The 23607-nt window shown below is 31.6% G+C and overlaps 7 protein-coding genes across 8 annotated transcripts in view; 4 read left to right on the forward strand and 3 right to left on the reverse strand.

Annotated features, from left to right (window-relative positions):
* The window catches only part of LOC108745402 (nuclear pore complex protein Nup88), a 71453-nt gene extending 63389 nt beyond the window's left edge, over positions 1-8064 (forward strand). The window contains exons 3-13 of the mRNA XM_018481540.1: positions 3451-3564; positions 4066-4252; positions 4852-4952; positions 5115-5307; positions 5512-5672; positions 5881-5957; positions 6256-6500; positions 6966-7076; positions 7254-7480; positions 7653-7901; positions 7983-8064. Of these exons, the coding sequence (XP_018337042.1) occupies positions 3451-3564; positions 4066-4252; positions 4852-4952; positions 5115-5307; positions 5512-5672; positions 5881-5957; positions 6256-6500; positions 6966-7076; positions 7254-7480; positions 7653-7901; positions 7983-8064 (1747 nt within the window). The remainder of the gene's footprint in view (positions 1-3450; positions 3565-4065; positions 4253-4851; positions 4953-5114; positions 5308-5511; positions 5673-5880; positions 5958-6255; positions 6501-6965; positions 7077-7253; positions 7481-7652; positions 7902-7982) is intronic.
* Positions 8065-8602: 538 nt separating this feature from the next.
* On the reverse strand, positions 8603-12068 carry LOC108745444 (FK506-binding protein 15). Its single transcript, XM_018481604.1, has 12 exons — positions 11989-12068; positions 11474-11629; positions 10833-11352; positions 10551-10757; positions 10422-10457; positions 10166-10348; positions 9904-10083; positions 9629-9845; positions 9286-9521; positions 9082-9216; positions 8809-9015; positions 8603-8719 (listed from the first exon to the last, which is right to left on the reverse strand). The coding sequence occupies exons 1-12, from the start codon at positions 12066-12068 to the stop codon at positions 8648-8650; spliced, it is 2229 nt and encodes a 742-aa protein (XP_018337106.1). The 3' UTR covers positions 8603-8647.
* Positions 12069-12453: 385 nt separating this feature from the next.
* LOC108745419 (golgin subfamily A member 2-like) lies at positions 12454-17258 on the forward strand. The gene is made up of 13 exons (XM_018481561.1): positions 12454-12622; positions 12882-12974; positions 13069-13626; positions 13842-14037; positions 14149-14314; positions 14407-14548; positions 14623-14802; positions 14866-15084; positions 15161-15346; positions 15478-15729; positions 15884-16211; positions 16442-16642; positions 16872-17258. The coding sequence occupies exons 1-13, from the start codon at positions 12578-12580 to the stop codon at positions 17063-17065; spliced, it is 2760 nt and encodes a 919-aa protein (XP_018337063.1). The 5' UTR covers positions 12454-12577; the 3' UTR covers positions 17066-17258.
* A 100-nt stretch (positions 17259-17358) lies between these two features.
* LOC108745462 (60S ribosomal protein L35) lies at positions 17359-18500 on the reverse strand. The gene is made up of 3 exons (XM_018481625.1): positions 18428-18500; positions 17913-18049; positions 17359-17635 (listed from the first exon to the last, which is right to left on the reverse strand). The coding sequence occupies exons 1-3, from the start codon at positions 18428-18430 to the stop codon at positions 17404-17406; spliced, it is 372 nt and encodes a 123-aa protein (XP_018337127.1). The 5' UTR covers positions 18431-18500; the 3' UTR covers positions 17359-17403.
* A 359-nt stretch (positions 18501-18859) lies between these two features.
* LOC108745469 (DNA/RNA-binding protein KIN17) lies at positions 18860-20629 on the forward strand. Of its 2 annotated transcripts, none has more exons than XM_018481636.1 (3): positions 18860-18992; positions 19173-19632; positions 19733-20629. In XM_018481636.1, the coding sequence occupies exons 2-3, from the start codon at positions 19227-19229 to the stop codon at positions 20506-20508; spliced, it is 1182 nt and encodes a 393-aa protein (XP_018337138.1). In that variant the 5' UTR covers positions 18860-18992; positions 19173-19226; the 3' UTR covers positions 20509-20629. The 2 variants fall into 2 exon arrangements, with proteins under 2 accessions (XP_018337138.1, XP_018337139.1); XM_018481637.1 differs by having other exon boundaries at positions 18860-18956.
* Positions 20630-21567: 938 nt separating this feature from the next.
* On the reverse strand, positions 21568-23104 carry LOC108745491. The gene is made up of 2 exons (XM_018481670.1): positions 23054-23104; positions 21568-22300 (listed from the first exon to the last, which is right to left on the reverse strand). Exon 2 carries the CDS (start codon positions 22277-22279, stop codon positions 21614-21616), a length of 666 nt encoding a protein of 221 aa, XP_018337172.1. The 5' UTR covers positions 22280-22300; positions 23054-23104; the 3' UTR covers positions 21568-21613.
* Positions 23105-23199: 95 nt separating this feature from the next.
* Positions 23200-23607, forward strand: part of LOC108745434 (protein KRI1 homolog) — a 3755-nt gene continuing 3347 nt past the window's right edge. The window contains exon 1 of the mRNA XM_018481591.1: positions 23200-23444. Coding sequence (XP_018337093.1) covers positions 23336-23444 — 109 coding nt within the window. The 5' untranslated portion in view covers positions 23200-23335. The remainder of the gene's footprint in view (positions 23445-23607) is intronic.

Raw genomic sequence — 23607 nt, forward strand, 5'->3', positions numbered from 1 at the left:
TATTGAGTTGGATGGAAGTAATTGAAATGCGCAAAAAATGTACATCATATTCATAAAGTAATTATAAATATAAGCAACTACGTCGAAAATTATTTGCGCCACTATATCAATCTCGAGTTACCAAATTGTCTCTATACTCTGCATAAATCGTTATAATTTTGTGTCCTCAGAGGGTTGAAATTCCGGTTCACGAGAATAATGACAATCTCGCGAGAAACAACGCGGCACAGTCGGCGTGACAAGTCGGCCGAACCGGCCGGCGCGGCGCGGCGTTCTATTAAGCTAAAATCAGGGCTCGCAGCGTCGCTCTAAATTATTATAACGCGAGGAGATCCGCGTACCTTCGCGGACAATGAAAGGTACACCGTAACGTCGCGACGTTTGTTTTGTCGGCCTCAGCGCGACCGTCGCCCGCTCGCGCTCCGCGCAGCGATGCTCTCTCGCCTACATTTCGTATATTTTATTATTACTCTCGCACTTTCCGCGGCTGGACACGGTAACGTTGCCGAGGGGGTTGACGGCGGTGGTTAGCCCGTGGCCGTTATTAATGTCCGCGGCATGCCAGAAAAAGCGAGCAAAAGGCCCCGCACCCGGAGAGAAAAAGACAGTGGGCATCGGGTATCACCGGCACACAACGTTCTCTGGGATATACACCCCCGTTAGTACATACGTCCCGCGCAGAACGGCGACACGGCCACCAGCACAAGCGCCAGGAGTTCTTAATAATTGATAAAAATGTACGCACGCACCGGTAAAGAGGAGAATGGGAGAGTGGAAACGGGAGAGAGAGAGAGAGAGAGAGAGAGAGAGAGAGAGAGAGAGAGAGAGAGAGAGAGATACGGGCAGGACGTAGAAGAGATAGAGGAGTGAAGGGGACGGAGGGAGGAGAGGGGGGGGAGGGGAAGGGTGAAAAAAAGGGCCAGACACACGACGGTGGTGGTGGCGATAGTGATGGTGGTAGTAGTGGTGGTGATGGCTGGTGGTAGTGACTCTCACCCTCGTGACTCCAACCCTCCTGTGTCCGCCCGACTCGCCACCGTTTCGTTGACAAAGGCATACGCAACGATTTATTCGCACTTTTCACCGCGACCTCTCCCGGGAATTTTTCTTCGTTCTGTCACAATTTCGGAATTATCAGAATTTATGCCTACCCCTTCGCACGCGTGCCCGAGCGCGCCCGCGCGCGTATTCTGATAGGTATTAAGCTGTCTTGATTACCCGCGGAGATGCTCCGCGTTCGATGGCGTTGAATATTCCTAAATAAAATGAATGGCAACAGGACCAACGCATTTAAGGGTGCTCGCAACCCCCCCGTTATGTATTCGATATTCGTTGACGCTGGCACCGAAAAAAGATTTGAAGAGAGCACATCATAAATATCCATTTTCTGATCATTTATATTAAATGAAATAGGCATACTGTTATCTAAGATCGTGATATTACGTATTTTTTATGAAGGCACTGTAATAAAAATGTATAAAATCAGGGTAATACTTTATTATGTTTTTCTATCTTTTTCCTAAAGCACCGTTTTGTCGTCTGTTAAAAAATTTCGAGTTAAAAATTGAAGAAATCGACAACACACGTTCGATTTTTAACAATCGCTTTTTCAAATTAATTTAATTAAGGTAGAAGTGATATCAATTTTTAGACTTTTATTCAAACTCGAATTTTTATATTAAAATCAATAAATCTATTTAAATAAATTAAGAAATTAATTTGTTCTCAAACAATGATACATGCAGAATGCTGCTTTATTGAAACGATAAAGAAAAAAAAAATATCAAAGCAACATGCGAAGTTTAAATCGATAAAAATACTTAATAAAGTGCAAATTCCTTGTCACGTGGCCGGATCCGGGCATCGCCGTCGCGATTTACCAGAAATTTTTCGTCGAAAACAAAAGAATGAAAGACCACGCAGCTGCTCGAATCTAATTAAGAAATTCTTACACGGCAGTGCCGCGCATTCTGCCACACCCTCATGTCCCGACCTCACCTCTGTCCATCTCTCTCTCTCTCTCTCTCTCTCTCTCTCTCTCTCTCTCTCTCTCTCTCGTCCAAGGCACGTCTAGAAAAATTAAAAATAATTTTCCTACGTAAACGTATTAACCCCGGTGGCAGTGGACGGGCTTTTTGCGCTGCGCTTTTCTCGCAATTTGTACAAAGAACGGCACGGACCTGACTTCAAAGTAGATCTTACACGGTGTCGTATCATTTTATTCCAGGAACTTCCCTGCATATTACTCGTTATTGCGTTTAAGTCACTGCCGCTTCCGCTGCGGCCGTCGCGTTGCTCGTCCGCCCTCATTTAAGATTCCGAGACGAATTTCGTAACTTTTTTCCGTAAATGGACGAATTAAATAATAACGTTCACGTAGAGCGCAAACGATTATGAACTCTGCGCATCAGGATTATAACTAAACGAAGCGTAGTTGTCTTCCGGAAAAAGACTAAACGATCACTCAATCCAAAAAATCATCCAGACAGCGTAAAGATAACAGCACTTTAAGAATAATAAATTTGAGGATATCAACATTCTAGCATCTTTCATATTAAAAATGCTTGGCAAAATTTACGTATAGAGACATAAAATAACTTCTCTGGAAAGACTCCTTGAAAATAAAGTGGGAAAAAGCTGAGATATGAAAACGAAGAGAATGGAATCTATCTCGGAATCTAGAGATTCGAATATATTTCCTCGGAGTCAAATAATCATTGTTATCTTCACGCGGATAAATCTGTAAGCTTGACTCTTGGTTTGTTGGTCATCGGTCGGAAGGCGCCGACAAACGGGAGATAAGAGCGACGGGTGCTCTCCTCCTCGTTTCTCTCATCTTTTCTTTCTCGGCAATAAATCCCGGGGAAAAACCTATCTGGATTTTCCGCTCGTCCTTCCCGATGCTCATCCTAAAAATTCATTAGATTATAAAGCCATTAATGCTCATCCGCGCGGCCGAACGCGCCTCTCCTTGCTTAGGCGCAACTCCAGCTTGGATCGATGTCTCATATTTGTGGAACTTCATCCACGTTCATTCTTTTTGTTTCAATCATGCATAACGAATCATAATTTATTCTTTTTTTTAATAAATTATAATGAAAATATAAACGTAGAAAATATAACGTAGTGTTGTTGCGCATTACACATTACATTATGGAATTTAATTTTCTTATATCTTTAGTAATTATTATTTAATCATAGAGTCGCGAATGAACGATTAATATATTATATTAATTATTACTTAACTGTATTAAATATTGCCAAGAAATTCAAGATATCGTATACATATTAAAAATATTCTTTTGTTTCAAACTTTAATTTCACTTCTGTGTTATTAAATATTACAAATTATATGTATTAAATTATAACTTTTATGAATTTATCAATTGAAGTGGATGTTATATCTCAAACCAGATATTGTATCTCGTTATTTGTATTTTCTAATCGCAGGAATCATAATTTTGGCGACTTTGGGGTAACCACGGAGATTCAACGAACGCGATGGCATCCTGGTTCTACGAACGACTCACATCTACTGGTTTTGACATCTGAAAATTCTTTCCGGTAATTAAGTGTAAAAAAATGTGCCATTTGTGACTTTATTTTAACTTACATAATTGATTCTTTTCAATAATTAAGAAAAGTGTCCGACTGGAATTATTCAACTGAAACGTCTTTAATTTGAATTGCATTAATTATTTAATCGAAATGCATATTTACATAATTACTTATTAGCACGAATCAATCGAAATCCTCAGTCAATCGAACGTCTATGTATATATAATACTTTAAGATGAAAATCTCTCACTTTTCAACCGCAAAAAAAGTATCCTCTCAATCTTAGGAATACTACTATAATTACAGAAAACTATGAAACTTTGGAAAAACTGCGTAACTTATAAACTCAAATTCGCCTTCTTTAGCTCTTCCTCGCGTTAGACTAGGGTTTAAAAGTACGGGAAACATTTATGCAAAACTAAACTTTAGAAGGCTTTACGCGGCACGCCGAAGAGTCTTTAAAAATGTCGTCGGACTGACCTTAAGCTACACTTAACTTCACCGCAGTTTATATGAATGCGACCTGGGCGATGCACCAAGACTCGTAAAATGCTGGAAAGTCGGCCGCGCACCATCGAGCTCGCCCTCGAAGATCCCGGATTTTACTTCCCTCGGCGAAACTGCAGTGGATTTCGATTTCGCCACTCCTACTCTAAGGAAACCAGAAATGTTCGTCAATAAGAACACTGACGAGGTACAAGCCCACAACTTTGTGATTCCAAACAACATATTTCCTCTCTAAGATATTTGTTTCAATCATACATAACGTATTTTATCTGTTTGTTAATGATTTACTTTTTGATTAATTGTAGAAGAATAACGCGTCAAATTTGCTATGTACATGTTAAAAATATAAAATTTTATTTTCCTATACAATTGTTGTTTAACGAGTTTTATAATAAATTTGTGAACTCAAAACAACACATTCCGTTTCTAAAATTCTTATCCTGATCGCAACATTTAAAAATTTTTCAATAATAACTAGATACAGCTACAATTTGAAAATCCAAAATGAATATATTCTGACGAAGATTCGCTCTAAACATAAATATCTTCAAAAATTCAAAGTTTATTAAAATTTACTAAAAACAAATCTTGCTTCTAAATTCGATGATAGCTTTCTTTTTTCTCTCTTTTGATTTTTACAAAATAAATTGAATCATCGCCGAGATTTTTACTATTGAACTTCAGATTTATACATAATTTATTATTATATTCGTAATACTCTTAATTTATTATTATGACGTATTATTAATATTAGTGCTATTGTAAAATATTCCTAATAACTTTCAGATAAAGGAAACAATAGATTGGAATCAGATCGAATGGCCGATCTTGGTGCTCCGTGGAAACGGCGAAGTATTAATTGTTCGTGGAAACGTTTTATTAGAAAAGTATGAACAAAATGTTTTTATATATATAAATCAAGAGAAATTAAGCACATCTTACGTAATTTTTAGCAGAAAAATACACTATTAACGATTTCAGAATTATTTTCACTTGTATCAATAATAGCGTCTATTTTCGTATTTGATTGTGGTTTTAACTGTTGTCAGCTGCGAGAATCCAGTGGTATTAGGTTCGCTGTCCATGTATCCGTCGACCGATGATAATTACGGGATAGATTCATGCTCTATCATGTGCTTGCAAACTACCCCGCCGATAGTGGTCGTCGCCATGTGCACCGGAAAGATTTATCACGCGATACTGTTGCGCGAAATATTGGACGACGATGACGACGACAGAAAGGTATGACGTATAATAAATATTGCAGAACTCTTTGTGTATTTCATGTGTCACGATATATATCACGCGGACTTTTTTTGCTACCCTTTCCATATTATTAATCGAAAACGTGAAGACAAATTTACAGAAATAATTATTTAAGAAAAGAACGAATTAAAAAATTACTTCTCCTTTTCTCTCTCTCTCTCTCTCTCTCTCTCCTCCCAGACTTGGTCGCAATATGGTTCAAACTATAGTCTTCACACGCCGGATGATGCGCTTTACGTTTACGAATGCGTCGAACTGGAACTGGGTCTTCTCTTTACGGATGATGATAAGAAATATAATTGTCCCATTCATCTTCACTACGATAAGGGCAACAAATCGAGGTTATTAATCGAAGAAAACGTGCATATGAGATATTTCAGAACTATCGCAACTTTTTTCGCCGTAATTCAGTCAAGACTTGATTAATCATTAATTAAAAATTGATTCCTTTCTTTTCACGACGAAAAGAGCGATATTTCTAAAGGAATTCACATTGCACTTGATTATTGATTAAACAAAATTAACTTTATCAATGCTTAATTGTATTAGATATTTTTGCTCTCACAATGCTGGGATTCATATGGTGAGTTTACCGATGGTTTCTCAACTGGAGGAATTAATATATGGCAAGTATATTTGTGTTATATTAAAAGAAAAGAATGTGTAGAAGGAAAATTAGTATCTGTTACTTCGGGAGCTTTATTATAAAATCATAAAAACATTCTCATTTGTGTGAATTTCAATAAACAATTTTTTTCCACACATATCTAATAAAAAATTGATTAAAATCAACTTTTTGTTTCATCAAGTTTTTATTAAAAGTAAAAATCAAGATCAAAGAAAAAGAGATATATATTGAAATAATTGATTTTCCTTCTATGTCTTTGTTAAATATTCTGACAAATTTTTTATTTCTTTTCTTAGATAACAGCGGAAATTATCTACCATCGTTATTAAACCAATCGGTTTTACAATACCTGTTTTCCACGAGAACCAAGCACACAAATATAAGTGAAACTACACCAATATTAGGTTTTGGTCTTCTTCAAGAGCCTTGTGTTCTAATCGCATTGCTACACACAGGCGTTGTCATCGATCTCTCGGTTATAGACCTTTATTATCTTCCAAGGATTGAGCAGCTAGAACCAGTCATGAATACTGCGAAAAAGGTAATTATGAATATTAAATGAATGACGATGTTGTCGAGACGAGTTGTATGTGTACTATTCATCTATTATTCTTTTATAACCATATCTTTCCAAATTAATTTTTTATTAAACCGAAACATATATAGGATAACGGTCAGAGTCAAACCTAGGATCTAAATACGAATATATTGCTATTACATAGAGCCATTCGTCATTCCTTAAATTCTATAAATATTATATTATAAAATGTATAGTACCATCTGATTCGAGTATCAATGCTTTGGTATCAAGATAATTTCTTTATTTTTTCCTTTATTATATTACTTTTCTTCTTATATTTTTATTTTGATTTTATTTTTCTATTTTTAAACTTTTTTAGCTTTTTTGCTCAGATTTCCACACAATTCTCTTTTAGGATAAAGCAAGAAAATATTAATTATTTAATTAAAGTAGTCATAGTAAAAAAATATGTGTTGATTTTTTAAGGTGAATAAGGAGCCATTCGATATATATATTAAGAAATTACTGAGACGCGATGTATCACAACCTATAACTAAGATAGGATCCCGTTCGATGTCCTTAAGTGAATCTCTAGAGGCAAGTATAAATATAAAATGTTACAAACAATTAAAGTAATGCTAATCTTTTTAGTTACTTAGAAATAAATATAAATGTCTAAAACTTTTTGTTTAGTTTATAAAAATAAAAAAGTAACTACATAGCAGAACTACACTCTAATAATAATCGAAAACATGTTTTTTTTTTGTATTCCAGTTGTTGTATCACGCCACAAATATCTTTCGTACTCAACACTTTGTCCGACACGACAAAGTCCGGGAAGAAATTAGCAAGAAGGTTCGCGCTTTGAAGGCTTTGAAAAGTCATCTATTAAAAGAACTCGACACTTTGATGGAGACGAAAAAAGAATTGCGACAAACCGCTGAACGTTTAGCTGAACGATATGAAGATATTAATGATAAACAAAAAGAATTGGCTCGTAGGTAAGTGTTTAATTACTTCAAAATAATTTTCTCTTAGTGTCATGTCAAACAAATGATAGATACAATATAATTTATTTAAATAATATATTTAAACATCGTGTGTGAGAAAAGAAAAAAAAATTTTTTAAACTGTGAAAAAAAATAAAATGCAAATTACACTCTACGTTTTCAGAGCAGAAGAAGTTCTAAGATTGGTAAATTATAAAGAACCTTTAATGACTTCTATTGAGCGAGCAGAGGCGGAAGAATTGAAGAAAATGGATATGAAGATACATGACATGCAGATTCGACTTGAACAGCTCAAGAAAAAATCTGCTCAACAAACTGTGCACACAAATGGTACCGAATTCAATGAAAAGAGGAAAGAAATTGTTTTCACACACAATCAAGAAAAAGCGGCAAAAGAGAATCTTTGTCATATGTATGTACAATTGTAAATTTATATTATTATCATATTATTATCGTATATTAGTTGCTTAGTATATTTTTTTTTCTTTTACAGGGCGAAAAACATAAAAAATTTGGTAGATCAGGTAAAACAAATTAAAGCAGAAATTAGTCTTTCATATATTAGTAAACAGTAATAACAAATATTATTAATGTCTAAATTGTAATTAGTGATTTTAAATTTTATTTTATAAAAATTTTATTTTACAATAAAAAATTCCTTTATCTTTAATAATTTATCTTCAATAATTTTTTATAAGCTGTCTTTGAAATTTCGAATTGATGTACTACAAGTTCTTATATTTAATTTAGGTACTTATTTTTCTTATATTTAATCATTAGGTACATTCAGAGCGCTCAGTGAATGGTGTCGTTCTAAATGCACACATTTTATTAGAATAAATTTAGCGCTAAAATAAAATATCTCATGTATATTTGAGTGTGTGTATGTGTGTGTGCGTATGTGCGTGTATGCGTGCGTGTGTGTGTATATATGCAATACAAATATATTTATAATAAAAATATCTTTTTATTAAAATGTACAAAAAGTTTCATCATTCATCTATAAATTATTAGGAATAGCACAATAATTAGGATATGTATATTGAGAATATACATAATACATGCAACTAATATTAAAAATAAGAAACATTTTATGAAATAACTTTTTGCAGCATAAAATAATAAATTAAGAAATCAAACAGTACTGGAATTAATCAATCACTCGCTATCAACTTCATCAATGCCCTCAAGTGGAACAGGTGGCGGTTCATTTTCAAATATAGGCATGATCTAGGATGAAAAAAAGATTTCAAAAATTTATTTTCATAGAAACATGCATATAAAAATTTTTTTAAAAATATAAAAATAAAGATCATTACCGTAGTAGATCGTGAAGTTTCCGTACATTTTATTGAGAAATCACTATCACTGTTTGGATTTAGTGATTTCTCAATATGTTTCTCATTTGGTTCCTTAATCTGTTGGTGACTAATAGTTTTAATACTTGTAGGATTCACATCTTTAATTACTTTAGATTCTCTATCCTCTTCATCGGAATCTTCATATAATACTTGCAAAGTAATATGCTAAGCATAAAATTTTAGATTAGAAAAATAATACCATGTTAAGTACTTGTTTTACATATTTCATACCTTTATTGTGTTTGCAATAGTTGATTTTACATAATCAAAAGATAATTCAGAACGTGATTCATCCGCAAGTTTCTCTGATAATGTATGGTACGTTTTGTTCATTATTTGCTTAATTTCTTTATTTTTCTTCTCAATCTGCAAAGTAAACGAATAATATATATTGAGTTGATAAAGAATAAAATTTTTTTTTAGAAAATATATTACATCTTTTTGTTTGCAAGATATTGTATCGGCTTGAAGAACGTGCTCTCTATGACATTTAGAAAGTCTATCTTCTAAACTAATATTTTCTTCTTTACACTGTGCAATTGTATTTTTAGTAACTTCTAAGGCTTCTTTGGTTTTCTTCAACTCGTCATTTGTATCGGTTAGTCTTGTTTCCAATTCTTGAAGTTTCTTACTCAGATTTTCATTAATTTGAAGCAATGATTCTTTTTCTTCTGTAATAACATGCTTCGATAATTGAATAAATATTAAACATACACAAATTATATTCTAATATAACAATGTTACTATTTAAATATATTATTTAAGATGATTATATTACCTTTTGATTGTTTTAAATCATTTTCTAAAGAACTTATTTTGCTTTGTGCCTCCCGAATCTTTTCATCTGACATATCTTTATCAGTATTTTTTGATAATTCTTCGACCTTTATTCCTGTTTGAGATTCATTAAGAGCTAAGAGCATTTTCCAAGAAGCATCCAAAGTTGCTTTATCGTTCGTAGGAGTTGTCACATTTTGAAGCTCAAGTGCATGGAACTACATACGTAATAATTTTATAATCAACGCAATCTCATCCTCTTATCGATATGCATACCTTATCCAATAATTTCTGAACATTATCGGATATTTTGGATATTCCCATTCGTATTTCCGTGTTCGCTATTCTCGTTTCCGATAGCAACATATTCATTCCGGGATCCAGAGCAGTTGGTATTGTACGATTTACAGTCTGCGATACAGGATACATCTGATTATCCATCATTACGTAATGTCCCTGTAATTTTAATCCTCTTTCACAATCATATCTCGCACTGATAAATTTATTAAGTATAAAACGAACATATATTAAATCATACAGCAAAATATGATGGAGCCCATTGTGGTGTTAATGGTTGCGCAGAAATTAATGGCTTATAAGTACTAGAATCTACAGAAGGCACTCCAGTTTTAGGCTCCACAGCTTTCTGAGTGGCCTCTTTTTCATCTGGTGACGCGAAGGATAAATTCTTCTTTTGCAAATTTCCTTCTGATTGTTCGATCTAACAGAACATACAATATTTTAACAAAATGTAAATTTTGTTTCCGCGGAGAAATTTTAAAATTGTATCTAACCTTCTTGTGACGAGGAGATTTATGAGGTAAATCATCCTACAAAACAATATTGCTTCTTTTAAATTTGAACATATCATAAATTTTATTCGATATCTCTATTAATAGAAATAGAAAATATTAGCTGAGTACCTCAGTATCTTCGGAATCAGTAGTAGAAGGTAGAGGCATTTTTGGTAAGATAGACTGACCCATTTTAGCCATTCTCGATATTATGGCTGCTTTTCCACTCGTTAAGTTTTTGGGTGTCGATGAATTTTCTTCCTGTACCCGTATATTGGTTATCTCAATTATCAGCATAATATCTCTTTCTTTAGGAAATCCAGGACCTAAACTAATCTATGTAAAACTTTTAATGCGGACATTATTGCGGACGTATTTAATACGGCATTCTATAAAAATTTGATCAACTACCTGTTTGCTAGGCGGTAAAAATAAAACTCTTTTCAATCCCTTGCCGCTGCCCAGAAGAATCCTCTCCCAATTCTCATCCGTCGATATTTCCACAGTCATTGTCTGCGACATTGCGAAGTTTGTTTTAAAAGGCTGTATAATCTCAGTCCCCACGAAATATTTGATGCATATATTGTCTCCCTCTTTCGCGATCACATCTTTATCGCTTGGCATTAGATCTTGATAGATTACATTCTCTCCTTTCTCTTGCAACGCAAAATAGCGTGCTAGTCCCACTTCTATTGCGAACTCTAGGTAATGCTCGTACTTCTCAAATAAAATGGACCAATTTTCTTTGTTATTATCATAATAAGTAGCGTAATTATTCGTTTGTACAGTATACACAAAATCACGTGTCACTGTGGCGACAGATATGTATTCTTGCTTAGTCTTATACAAAATTATCTGATATACTCTTGTTGCTACATTGCCTGTCAACGCCATACCAACCTTTCCGACACAAGCATATTGACCATTTTGCCTGAAATTCAATTATATTTCATTTAATACTCATTATTATAAAATAAATAAGATGAAAAAGAAAGAGATAATTTTGTTGTTCTTTCTCTTAACAGAATTAACAAAATGTTTAACAAAATTACAATTTGAAAGCATGTACTGCTTTAGCTATCAACACTTCTGTCTTGGAAGATGGTGCAGTTTGCTGTATGTTATATCGAGTACTCTTCTTGGGTACTTGTTTAACAGAATGAGGCTCGAGCTTCGGTTGTTGTCCAAAAATGGCAGCCAGATTAGATCTGAAAGTATAAGATATTTAATATATCGTCTGATAAATACAAGGCAAAACAAAAATAATCAGAATAGACAAGAACAAATTCACCCCTTCGTTTGTTCATAAAATAATGATACAAGAAACATTTGCAGAATAATTGCAATAAAAGCTATAAAAATTAAAATTAATTAATTAGAATTAATTAAAACAACACTAGTCACTGCAATTGTTTCGTTGTATTTTAATATCTAAAAATAAATGTATGTTTAGATTTTAGAAGAAAAAAAATTGACAATGTACTAATCGAAACAAATTATCACTTAATCAACAGACTTGTACTAGCACTGAGCAAGTTATATTCGATAATATACGAGTGATACGTACCCTCCCGACGATACGAAATCAGGCTCATCGTCATCTCGGAAGATCTTATCTAGATTTGGCAACTGATTTTGCGTGCTCATAATTGTGAGAAATTAACGTAATTAATGCGCTTCTTAATCGCATGCGAATGAAGTGGTACGTCTTGACATCTCGTCGTTCAAATTGCATTCACAACACATTACATTCACCATTATACGTTCCACGTAAAACAACGTAAAATCCAGGCATCCACTTTAGGCCTTTCCTCAAGTCACGTGACACGAACGATGACAAGCTGCGCGCGCATAACACATGTCTGTCCTTTGTAACTGAACTAGTCTACACTTGTTGCACTTTAAAATGAAATAGATATATATTTCCAGTTTGATAAAATGAGATAGAAAGTTTCAGTGCAGTTTAGTGACAAGGAACAGGTGTGGCACTATATGGTACACGTAGACGTCAGTAGACGTGACTTAACCCTTTTTAGACGACGTTGTCATCGTCGTCACGCAATATCCTGCCGCTGTTCTTGACAATGTAAAGTGTTTCCGAAGATTTTGTATTCGACGTAACCTTTAACGAGCCCTTCACCACGAAAACTATTGCAATGAATATGAGTAAGACAGAGAAGCTGTTAGCTGCTAAGAAAAAGGTAATTCTACATTTGGAACCAGCTGTCACGTCACATTCAATACAATTATCGTATATATTGAATAATGCGCTCCAATACAAATACAATCTTGCTGCGAAACACTCTTTATCGATATAATTATGATAATGACATTATCATGTTATAAGCTGTTAGAATACAATGTTAACATATTTTATTAAAAAGTATTGACATTAAATTTTTAGCATAGTAAAATCTTACTTGTCAGTGGATTTGAATAAAGTTATGACCGTTGTTACAGCTGAAAGAATTCCAACTGCAAAAGAAATTGCAAGTGCAAGAAACCTTGAATAAACAACAAGATACAAATGTTACGGATGAATCCATATCACAGGTAATTATTCTATAACAATATAGAAGTTTATATGTTTCTGTTAAAATATAATATGTATTTTTGAAGTATAATGTTTAAACAATGTTTCCGACAGTGCCAAACAAATTGCCAAACTGCAGAAGTCGACAAACTTTATAATCAAAAGAAACAGAATGAAGTGGAATATGTAGAAAAACAATATGAGAAACATATATATGGTACAGATATTATGCATAAAGAAGAAAATATAACAAATCACTTTGATGGTGCTAATAACTTATCAGATATGATTGAAACTAAAATAGCAACAAGTAATAGTGAGGTAACAGAAAAAAGCTTTCCCACCTTGGAAAATTATCCAGAAACTACCGGATTACATGAAAGTGGCAATAAAAACACCATACATTCGCGTCTTCAATCAGATTCACAATATGTGGGAAATGATGAGAAATATAACTTGAATATTACAGCATCTAATGGACCAACGGTGCAGAAAGAATATTTATTAGAAATGGCCTCGGAAGTTGCTCATGTTCTTACCGATGATATAGATCACAGTGAACCGCCAAGTTCACTTGATTTCGATGTAAAGTGTCGCAATCAATTTTTAAGTTCATGTTTGGAAGAACAGAAACAACTTGTAAATGACTTACACATTCAAGTTAGTCGTTATGTGAGTATATTTTAACACTATATGCAGCTCGTGCATTCTTATTCTGTAACTTAATGACAATTTGATACTATTATGTTGTCACGCAGATATTATATATATGATAAAAAAGTTGCGCAATGATAACATAATGATACCAAACTGTCGCTAAAAGCTACATAATCGAAGTACAGAATACTGAATTGTATCTAATTTCATTGTTATCTGTAAAACGATAGCACAGCAGAGTAGCTGAATTGGAAGGAATTCTATCTACGAAAGATTCTGAATTTGAAGCCAAACTTGTTCGCGAAATAAATCCTCTGAAGGAACAGTTGCAAGTTCATGCACAGACTACTGGTATCTTGATAGCAGAAAAGGCGGAGCTCACAGCAGCTTTGGCACAGAGTCAGAAGACTGCGAAACAGAATTCAGGTTATTATTTATTATAATTTGTATATAAAATCTCGGAAAAAGGCAAAATTTGTTCTGTCAATATCGAAAATGTTATTTTCTCATTGTCACAATTGAATCTGTGCTGTTTAGAAGAGATAGAGGAGATGAGCGGAAAATTAAAACATAGCCAACTTCGTATTAACGAGCTTGAAAAAGAATTAACTCAAACGCGAAGTAATTCTACTGACACTCAGAAAAACGCTCAACAAGTGCAACAAGTCTATGATGAGCTCGAGAAGAATTATTATGAACTCAGGTATTTATATTGGAGCCATTTAATTTTAATAAATGTATGACTCTAAATATGTATATCATACAAAATAATCGAATAATTATTTTTGTCTATAGAAAAGAAAAGGAAGATTTAGAATTGGAAACATCAGAATTAAAACAGAAATTAAATTTAAAGAACACTGAATTTATTACTCTGCAACAAGAATTCCAAGAGAAAGCAGTCTTACTTTCCTTAAATGAATTAAGGATACAACAAGTAATTTTTTTACGATTTTTGTTGAAAATTACAATCGTTTTATTTTAAAACTAATGTAAATAAATCGATTATAGCTAACTGATACATCGCAAACGTTAGAATCCCAGCATCAAACTGTAACAGTACTAGAACAACAGTTGGCTCAAATGAGAGAAACTTTGAAACTAGTAAATAACGAGAAGGATGAAGCCAGTAAACAATATCAAAATTATGTACGACAGTTAGATGCACAGCAAGCAAAATTGTTTAATGAGGTACATTAAATATTTACATAACTCTGTTCATAAAAGTAGTCATTTTATATCGAGTAATTGCAGGTTGAAAGTGGAAAGAAAATAATCAGTGATTTAGAAAGTAGAGAGAAAAGTTACATACAACGTTTATCGGATTTAGAACAACAATTGCAGCATGAAAGAGAGAAAAGTGAAATCATACTTCCATCGCAAGATCATAACGATGAAATAACTAATTTAATGAAAAACATTGAGGATCTAACTGCACAACATAAAAACCTTCATACCGCGTTATCTGACAGAGTAAAAATATATACAAAAAAATAACAATTCAGCAACTTAGTAGAAAAATGTTTTTTAATGACAAGATGATTTTTAGGATGCGCAGATTGAAATGTTAACAAAAGAAATACAGGAATTACGAGACATGAAAGATGATGGAACTGATGCAGCAAAATTAGTACAGGCTCTTGAAAGTGAAAAACTTGGTGCATCTAGAGCTGTTTCACAAAATCAACAGTTAAAGGAACAATTAACTGAAATGGAAAATGCTTTTGTTACTCTTGTGAGAGTGATATACTTATATAATATACATCGATCTAATATTAATATATTTTGACTTAAAAAAATTTATAATACTTCTTTTTATTACAAAAATTTATTTAGTTTTAAAAACTTATACAATTTTCTTTTTAGAGTAATGCTAAATTGGATTTAACAGAACAACTTCAAGCTGAACGAAATATTGGTCGAAAATTAAATGCAAGATTGAATAATATCGAGATGGAAATGGATAACCTGAAAGAAAAATTAAAAGAAAAGGAAACACTTTTAATAGAATTAGAGAAAGAAAAACTGCAAAATGCTCAAATTGCAGATCAAATGCAGCATTATCAAGCACAGTCTCACCATGCCCGAACGTTACAACAAGAATTACAAAATGCTTTGGTAATTCAACTATTTGTAATTCAACTAACTAGTAATTTTATAATTTTAATTAATTCAAAATCGTCATACATGTTTTTTACGTGAGAATGCAATCTATGAGTTCATTATTTAACATAACTTTATTTATATATTATTCGTAATTTATATATTACAGATTTATATAGAAGATTTGAAAAGTGAAAATGAAGAACTCGCAAAAGAATTAGAAATTAAAGTACAACAAGAGACACATTTGTCCAGAGAAGTTGAAAAAGTTAATGAAGATCAGCTTATAACAAAAAATGAGCAAAATTGTAATGATATTATAACAATGCAAAATTCACCACTGCCAGAAGATAAAAATATTTCAGACAATTTTAGGCCTATTACAAAATTAGAAAACAGATTTAAGGAAACAATGGAAAAGGTCGCTGAATTAACTGATGAGAAACAGAAATTAGAACATCTTGTTCTCCAGCTTCAAGGTGAAACAGAAACTATAGGTAAGTTATACTACTTTCGATTACATAAACTTTGCCCTACTTTTTACTAATTTTTTAGATATTACTGTAATTATTTTAAAAATTAATTTTTAATCTTAAATTTAATATTATACAAATTATTGTTTTAAACTTTTACTTTTCACATAACATATGTACACACATACATACACATATATATTTGAATTCTTTATTAAAAAAAAAATCTAATTAACGCGCATATATTTATATAGGAGAATACATAACTTTATATCAAAAGCAACGAGCAATTCTAGGAGAAAGATGGAAGGAAAGAGAGCAAACCTTCCGTCAATTAATGGAGCAACGTAATCAACAACAGGAACAGTTGCACAAATTAAAAGTATTAGTTACCGACTTGCTTAAAAAACATCCCGAAACACTAATAAATTCTACAGAAATAAATTGTCATAAAGGTAAATTTATCTGTACTTAATATTTTCTTCAGTTACCTCCTTTAGAATTTTTTAATGAATCAAATACAAATGAGTGAAGACTATATTTTAAATTCAAATTTAATTATAATCTATTTTGATTATAATTAATATGCTCTGTAGAATGATGAAATAAGTATGTATATATATATGTACACACACACATACACACACCTACTTGTGTATATATATGATTGTATTCTCTTTACAGATACAAATGCCGATGCTCCTACACTATCTGAAGACGAAAAGCAAGACAATGCAGAACTACCATTGATCGAAGATAAAACTGCATCAGATATTCTTGATCTTCTCACGGAAATCAAAGACTGTAAAGATACATGTATTATAGAACCTAATTTTCATCCATGTCCATGGTGCTCCGGAAGGCTCATTACCGTGTAATCATGAATAATAAATTTGTTTAATCTTTGTTATAACTAATTTATAATATAATATAAATTAGTCATGTAGAATAATAATACTTGTATATAGAGTTCTTAGACTTTTCTAAAACTTCTGTATTTATCTCTTGTAAAAGTACGGACGTAAGATTTTTATCCGAAGGGAGTTATTTTATAAATATACAGTGCCTTGAATAATTTTGCAGATAGAATTTTTGTTTTCTCTTGCACCTAGCTAACAAAAAGCTAACAGATTGTGAATATCAATATTTTGTCGCAAATAAACACTCAATATTTTAATGAAATTTTTATTTTGAATAGTAATTAAAAATGTACATACTATGCTTTCAAAGCATATTTTCTCTGTGGATACGTAGAGCGTTTGCGTATCTCCTTCAAAGTTTTCCTGCTGGCTTGATAGGGAGTAAGAACGCGACGTAGAGCCCTCGTTTTCTTGGGCCTCAAGTCAAGGGGCTTGTACTTTTTATTTTTGTAAAGTAAGCGGAGGTTTCCCTTTTGCTTCTGGTGCATAATAATATACACTCGTGCAATAGCTTTCCTCACGACACGACTAGAATAAAATAAATAGAAAAATTCATAGAAACATTGCAGATTAAAATTAATTTCTACATATTATCCATATAAAATGATATATATCAACAAATTTCTCAATAGATTTCAAAATTTTTTAATATCTTAAATAAAATGAGATAAAGTATGAATATCAAAAAAACAAATGCATGTTCAATATTTTTTTATGTAATTTTATCATTTTATAAATTATTTACATCATAATTTGAAAGACTATTAAGACATTTGTAATGAATTATAAAAATCAGAAAACTTACATCTTGGACAATTTTGACGCAGCTCCTCCAGTCACTTTGGCCACTCGTAGAGTGGTCAATTCTGTTTTGAGCTGTTCGAGCTGCTTCATCAGCTCCCGCTTATCTTTGGTCCTTAATTCAGAACACTTCACTTTTGCCTAGAACAATTCAATATACATGTTAAGTACATTCACATGTTGTATACTGTCTAAAACAAAATGACTACACGAGTTACAAATCGTCGTTATGAATCTAATTGTAATGTAATATTGTTTTATTTGCCTAGATATGAATTGCTATACAAAAATACAATCTCCTTTTATTTTCCGTCTAATTTATAACTCAACAATTGTGATGCTCTGTTCGATAATACAAGGTTATGTGACATAAATTTGTCTCATGAGAGTAAAATTTGATAATATTCATAAGCCATTGATTAGACTGTGAAAATAACACAATTTTCATCAAATAATCGGAGTACATTAACCATTGATGTTATAAATAAATTCGGATTACAATCTCACGATCTCACTAACCATCTTGAATCGGTTTTCTTTCAATAAGGAAAAGAATCATGGACGATGATAATCGTGAAAGGGATAAAAGAGGGAGCTGATGGAAGGCAGAATGACCAACGTACAATAAACGTTAAATTACGTTTCCCTAGAATCAATGGACACATCCACAACGATCACTGAACTAAAATAGTAATCGAATGTGATTGGTTTTTATTGTTTGACTTAACTTATTAAATATTTTATGTAAGTTTCTGTCCTGAGGATTTAATACAGAGACGAACCACATTTACTTTTGACGATACAATTTTATCGATAGTGTCAGAAAATGTATGTAGTCACATAATTTCTAAACTAAAAATAAATGTACTGACGGTAATGTACGGGTGATTTCAAGTAACAAGAAGAAGGTTGGCATGGCCTCTCTCAGATTTTTCTCTAGCCCCTCTGATTATAACATATTGTTGGATCCAAAGAGATTACTGAATTAACGGAGATAGTAAAAATTGTTGGAATTTTGTTTTACAGTTTAAGAAAATTTTCATGTTGAGTAAGAAAATATTCTGGCAGTTTTTGAAAATAGCTTGTAAGTTCGATATACTAAGATGAAAAAAATGTGATAAAAATGCTGAATTTTTCTTATTCTTTCTTCTAACTGTAAATAATACTTGTAACTTTTATAAACAAATTATCATTATATATTTTTTAATTTATGATTGAATTAGATTTAAAACAATTTATTATTCGATTTATTATTCTATTGTAGGTTTCAATCTCTCTCTCTCTTTGAGTTAAAACTGCTAAGAATAAAACATAAACAATGGGGAAGCATGAAGTAGGCACACCAAAGTACATCGCTAATAAAATCAAGGCAAAAGGATTGCAGAAGTTAAGATGGTATTGTCAAATGTGTCAAAAACAGTGTCGGGATGAGAATGGATTCAAGTGTCACACAATGTCAGAGTCACATCATCGGCAGCTATTGCTGTTCGCAGAAAATGCGCATCGATATATGGATCAATTCTCACGGGAATTTTCACAGGGATATCTGAATCTATTGAAGAGGCAATTTGGCACCAGACGAGTACCAGCAAATCGAGTATACCAAGAATACATTGCTGACAGAGGACATATACATATGAATGCGACTCAGTGGCTCACTTTGACTGCATTTGTAAAATGGCTTGGACGTACTGGACAGTGCGTTGTCGACGAAACTGAAAAAGGTTTGTACATTATTAAAATTTATTTATAATTGTTGATAATTACAAATTTATCTATCGATAAAATTTTAAATTTAAAAAAATGTATTTTATATTATTTCAGGCTGGTATATAACATATATTGATAGGGATCCTGAGACACTTGCAGCACAGGAAAGAAAAGCGAAGAAGGAAAAAATGGACAAAGATGATGAGGAACGACTGATGGATTTTATTGACAAGCAAATAGAAAGAGCAAAACAGGATACAAAAGATGAGAAGGGTGAAACATCTAAGACACCATTGATGCGTCCTGAGAATGATACACCCTTGGTTCTTGACATAAAGCTAAAACCAAAACCAAAATTGCTTCCTGTTCTTGAAGTAAAGCAGGAAAAGATAAAAAGTGAAGATAGCCAAAGTAAATCAGTTTCAAGTAAATCAATCGATGAGAAAAACGAAAAACTCAAAAGATCCATTGATGACAATAAGACAGAATCTGTCAAGAAGTTAAAAAGTAACGATGATCCTTCTACAGCTGAAGGTTGGCTTAGGGAAGGTTTAATGGTTAAAGTAACCACGAAGAGTCTAGGTGACAAATATTACAAAGCTAAAGGCGTTGTTCAATCAATTGGAACAGATGGTTTCGTTGGTAAAGTAAAACTGAAGACACCAGAAGAAGTTAATGGACATATTATACGACTGGATCAAGAATATTTAGAGACAGTAATTCCTGCGATAGGTAAAGAAGTTCTTATTCTTTGGGGAAAACATAAAGGTATGAGAGCAATAGTGAAAAAATTACATGTAGAGCACTATAGCATAGACATTGAACTCAAAAAAGATAAGCAAATTTTGAAGAAACTGCCATATGAACAAGTATGCAAGTATATAGATTGAAAAACAATTGTGTGGAAAAAAATATTAGGAAAAAGATATTATATTTTAGCGTTGTTCAGTGATAGCTTGTATTACATTCGTTGTATTACTTCGAAGAGCACCTGTGTACAAATTTTACAGCTAAATAAGAAATTTCAAGCTTGTATATAAAGTAGATATCATAAAATAATATAATTTATATTACTTTACATAATGTAATATAAATTTTACATGCAATCCCTGGGAAACAATTTTTTGTGAAACGTCCATTTAAGACAAACTTTTTATTGAATATTATCACAATTACATTTTATTACATATCAGTGTTTGTATGGTGCAAATACATATGTAAAATTAAGAGAATTAGAAATCTCATCGTCCACATAAATAAAACGCTATAATTTAAAAATCAAAGTCTGAAATTATTGTTTCTTAAATTTGATGAGTATCAATCTCTTAAATTAAGAAATGTAAAAAATAAAATATAATCTTATTTAAGAAAAATGAGTGTATATAAATATGTATATTATCCTTCTTTGTAAGGATATATCAGAATTTTTAAATGTCTTATATTTTTTTCGACTAAATATTCATTTTGTATATGTATATATATCTTTTATATTATACGTTTTAAATAAAACAAAACATTAATCATTATTTATTTCATATGTGTGTGTGTGTATCCAATTACAATATTTTTCTCTTCCGAATGCTTTTATATATTACAAGTATTTTATATGTATAGTAAATTTATTCTCTCTACACATATACGTACAATATAAGAATATATATAAAAATTTATATTTTTATCTAAAAAAGAAATTTGAAGAAATTAAAATAAATATATATAACTTACAGAATTCATACAGTTTACAATACAAATTATCTCTATTTAAAAAATTGAAACAAAAAATAAAAGCGTGATGGTTCTAATTTTATACATATGTATATTATTTCATAAAAAATATTTACACATATTGATATATTAATGTTAACTCGATCTTTACAATTACATGATTGTTTACAATTACATTATTGATGTAAAAGGAGAACAATATCATTGACAAATATTACTGTGTGATATATATACAGAGTGCAATAGTATATAAATATAATACACATAGTTCTATTCGGTTTTGCAAATCATTCGCTCACGTATGCTTTGCACTGGGAAACATTCTTTATCAAGTAATATAATACGGCCATTGATTTTAAAAAATATGCCGTTTCGATTTTTACGATTAAATGCAGGAACAGCAGTACCTTCGCCAAAAGTTTCCATTTGTGTTTTGCCTAATATTCTGTTTACAAACACAGCCTTGTATATTTTATCTACAGAATTATAATAAATTCGGAACGGAATTGTTTTGCTGCCTACTATGAATATAATTGCTAAAGTACAACTACCAAATATCAACAATAGTCTTTCCAAATTAGAAGAAGGCCTTAATATTAATTGGTCATCGGATAATGTATTCTCTACTTCTTCCTGTACCGGTGGTTTCAGGATGAAATATCCCAGAATAAACAGACTAGCAGCAAGACTTAGCCAACCAAAATGATATGTTGAAGTAATTAATGTACACAAATTTGATTGTTCCCTATATACAAGTCGATAACCATTGCTTATATTGTCCTTAAGTTTATATTTTTGCTCTGCCCAGGCATTTGTCTTATTAGTAAGATATTCATGACTTCTCACAAGAGTGTTTTTATTAATAGGACCAGAAATTATATTCTTGTGAAAAACAGGTCGCCATAAAATGGAAGTCTTATTCAGAAGATAAGCCATTTTTGTGACTTACAAACAATCCTGTAACATCAAGTGTAGAAACATGTATAAATAATCATCAAAGGAGAAATGACTGCCTAGACTTATTAAACTGATCAGATTAATTATATCATATTAAATTTATTAAATAATCTAATATATATGTAATTATTATATTTCTCTTCAAAAAAAAAATATATATATATATAGGACCAGGCATGTATTTGAAATACCTTTATTTAAAACACACTATTTGCAATATAAGTATTTTGTGTTTTTTATTTTAGCGGATCACATAAAAATATTATATATTTTATATTTAAAATCAAAAGAAATTGAAAGTTTTTTGCATCTTTTAATTCAAATAATAAGGTTTATCAATAAGGATTATCAATATTAATATTTAAAATAATTTTTAAAATACAAAATACTTTTATATGTTGCTATGAAATACAAAATACAAAATATTTTCATATATTCCGAACAAACACAAAATACAAAATATAATATAATTGTCTTACTAATACTGTCTCAAATAAAATAATACTGTTTCAAATAAAAATATTTCAAATACATGTCTAGCTCTGTATATATATTACTTTACAATAAATATAATTATATAACAAAAATAGTAAGAAGCTGTTTTTAAAGCTATAAGAACAAAATAATAACGTAAAAAAAAATACAAATATACTACAATGTGCTGCAATACTCAAAAATACAATTAAATAATAAATTGAACTCAATTATATTAATCATAACAAATACAATTTAATTGTTAATTGGGGTCCTTACTCATTCAGTAAATATCCTTCGATATAAAATAATCTTTGCGATAAAATTTTTAATATACTTCAAAGCTTTGGAAGCATTTAATTATTGATAAAATCACACCACGTGAAATATTATAAACACGCTTCACCAAAACTAGGTTAAGCGGACGTATACATGACTACGTAACATAATTCATATATACGACAATCCACAACCATCCACGACGCTCACCTCACGACCCACGTTTTGTGCACCACGACCAATCGTCAATTAATTTAAAAGTTGGTGAAAGAGACTCGTAACATGCCGTTATTCAATTGCGATGACTCCGACTCCGATGGAGAATTGAAGATAAACAAGGAATATGCCAATATCTATGATAATTTCCGTCAAAAGGAAGAGTTACATAAATGTGAGTAAACCTAACCTTTAACAGACGCAACAGATTTTTTATTGGATAATCCCTAATTGGAATACAATACTGTGTCTTTTAAAAATATGTTTTCTTTCAACTGTTTAATTTTTTCAATCTCTGTAAGACGTATACACACACACACACATATATATATATATAT

This window comes from Trachymyrmex septentrionalis, unplaced genomic scaffold (genome assembly GCF_001594115.1).
Source record: "Trachymyrmex septentrionalis isolate Tsep2-gDNA-1 unplaced genomic scaffold, Tsep1.0 scaffold14, whole genome shotgun sequence".
Lineage (NCBI taxonomy): Eukaryota > Metazoa > Arthropoda > Insecta > Hymenoptera > Formicidae > Trachymyrmex > Trachymyrmex septentrionalis.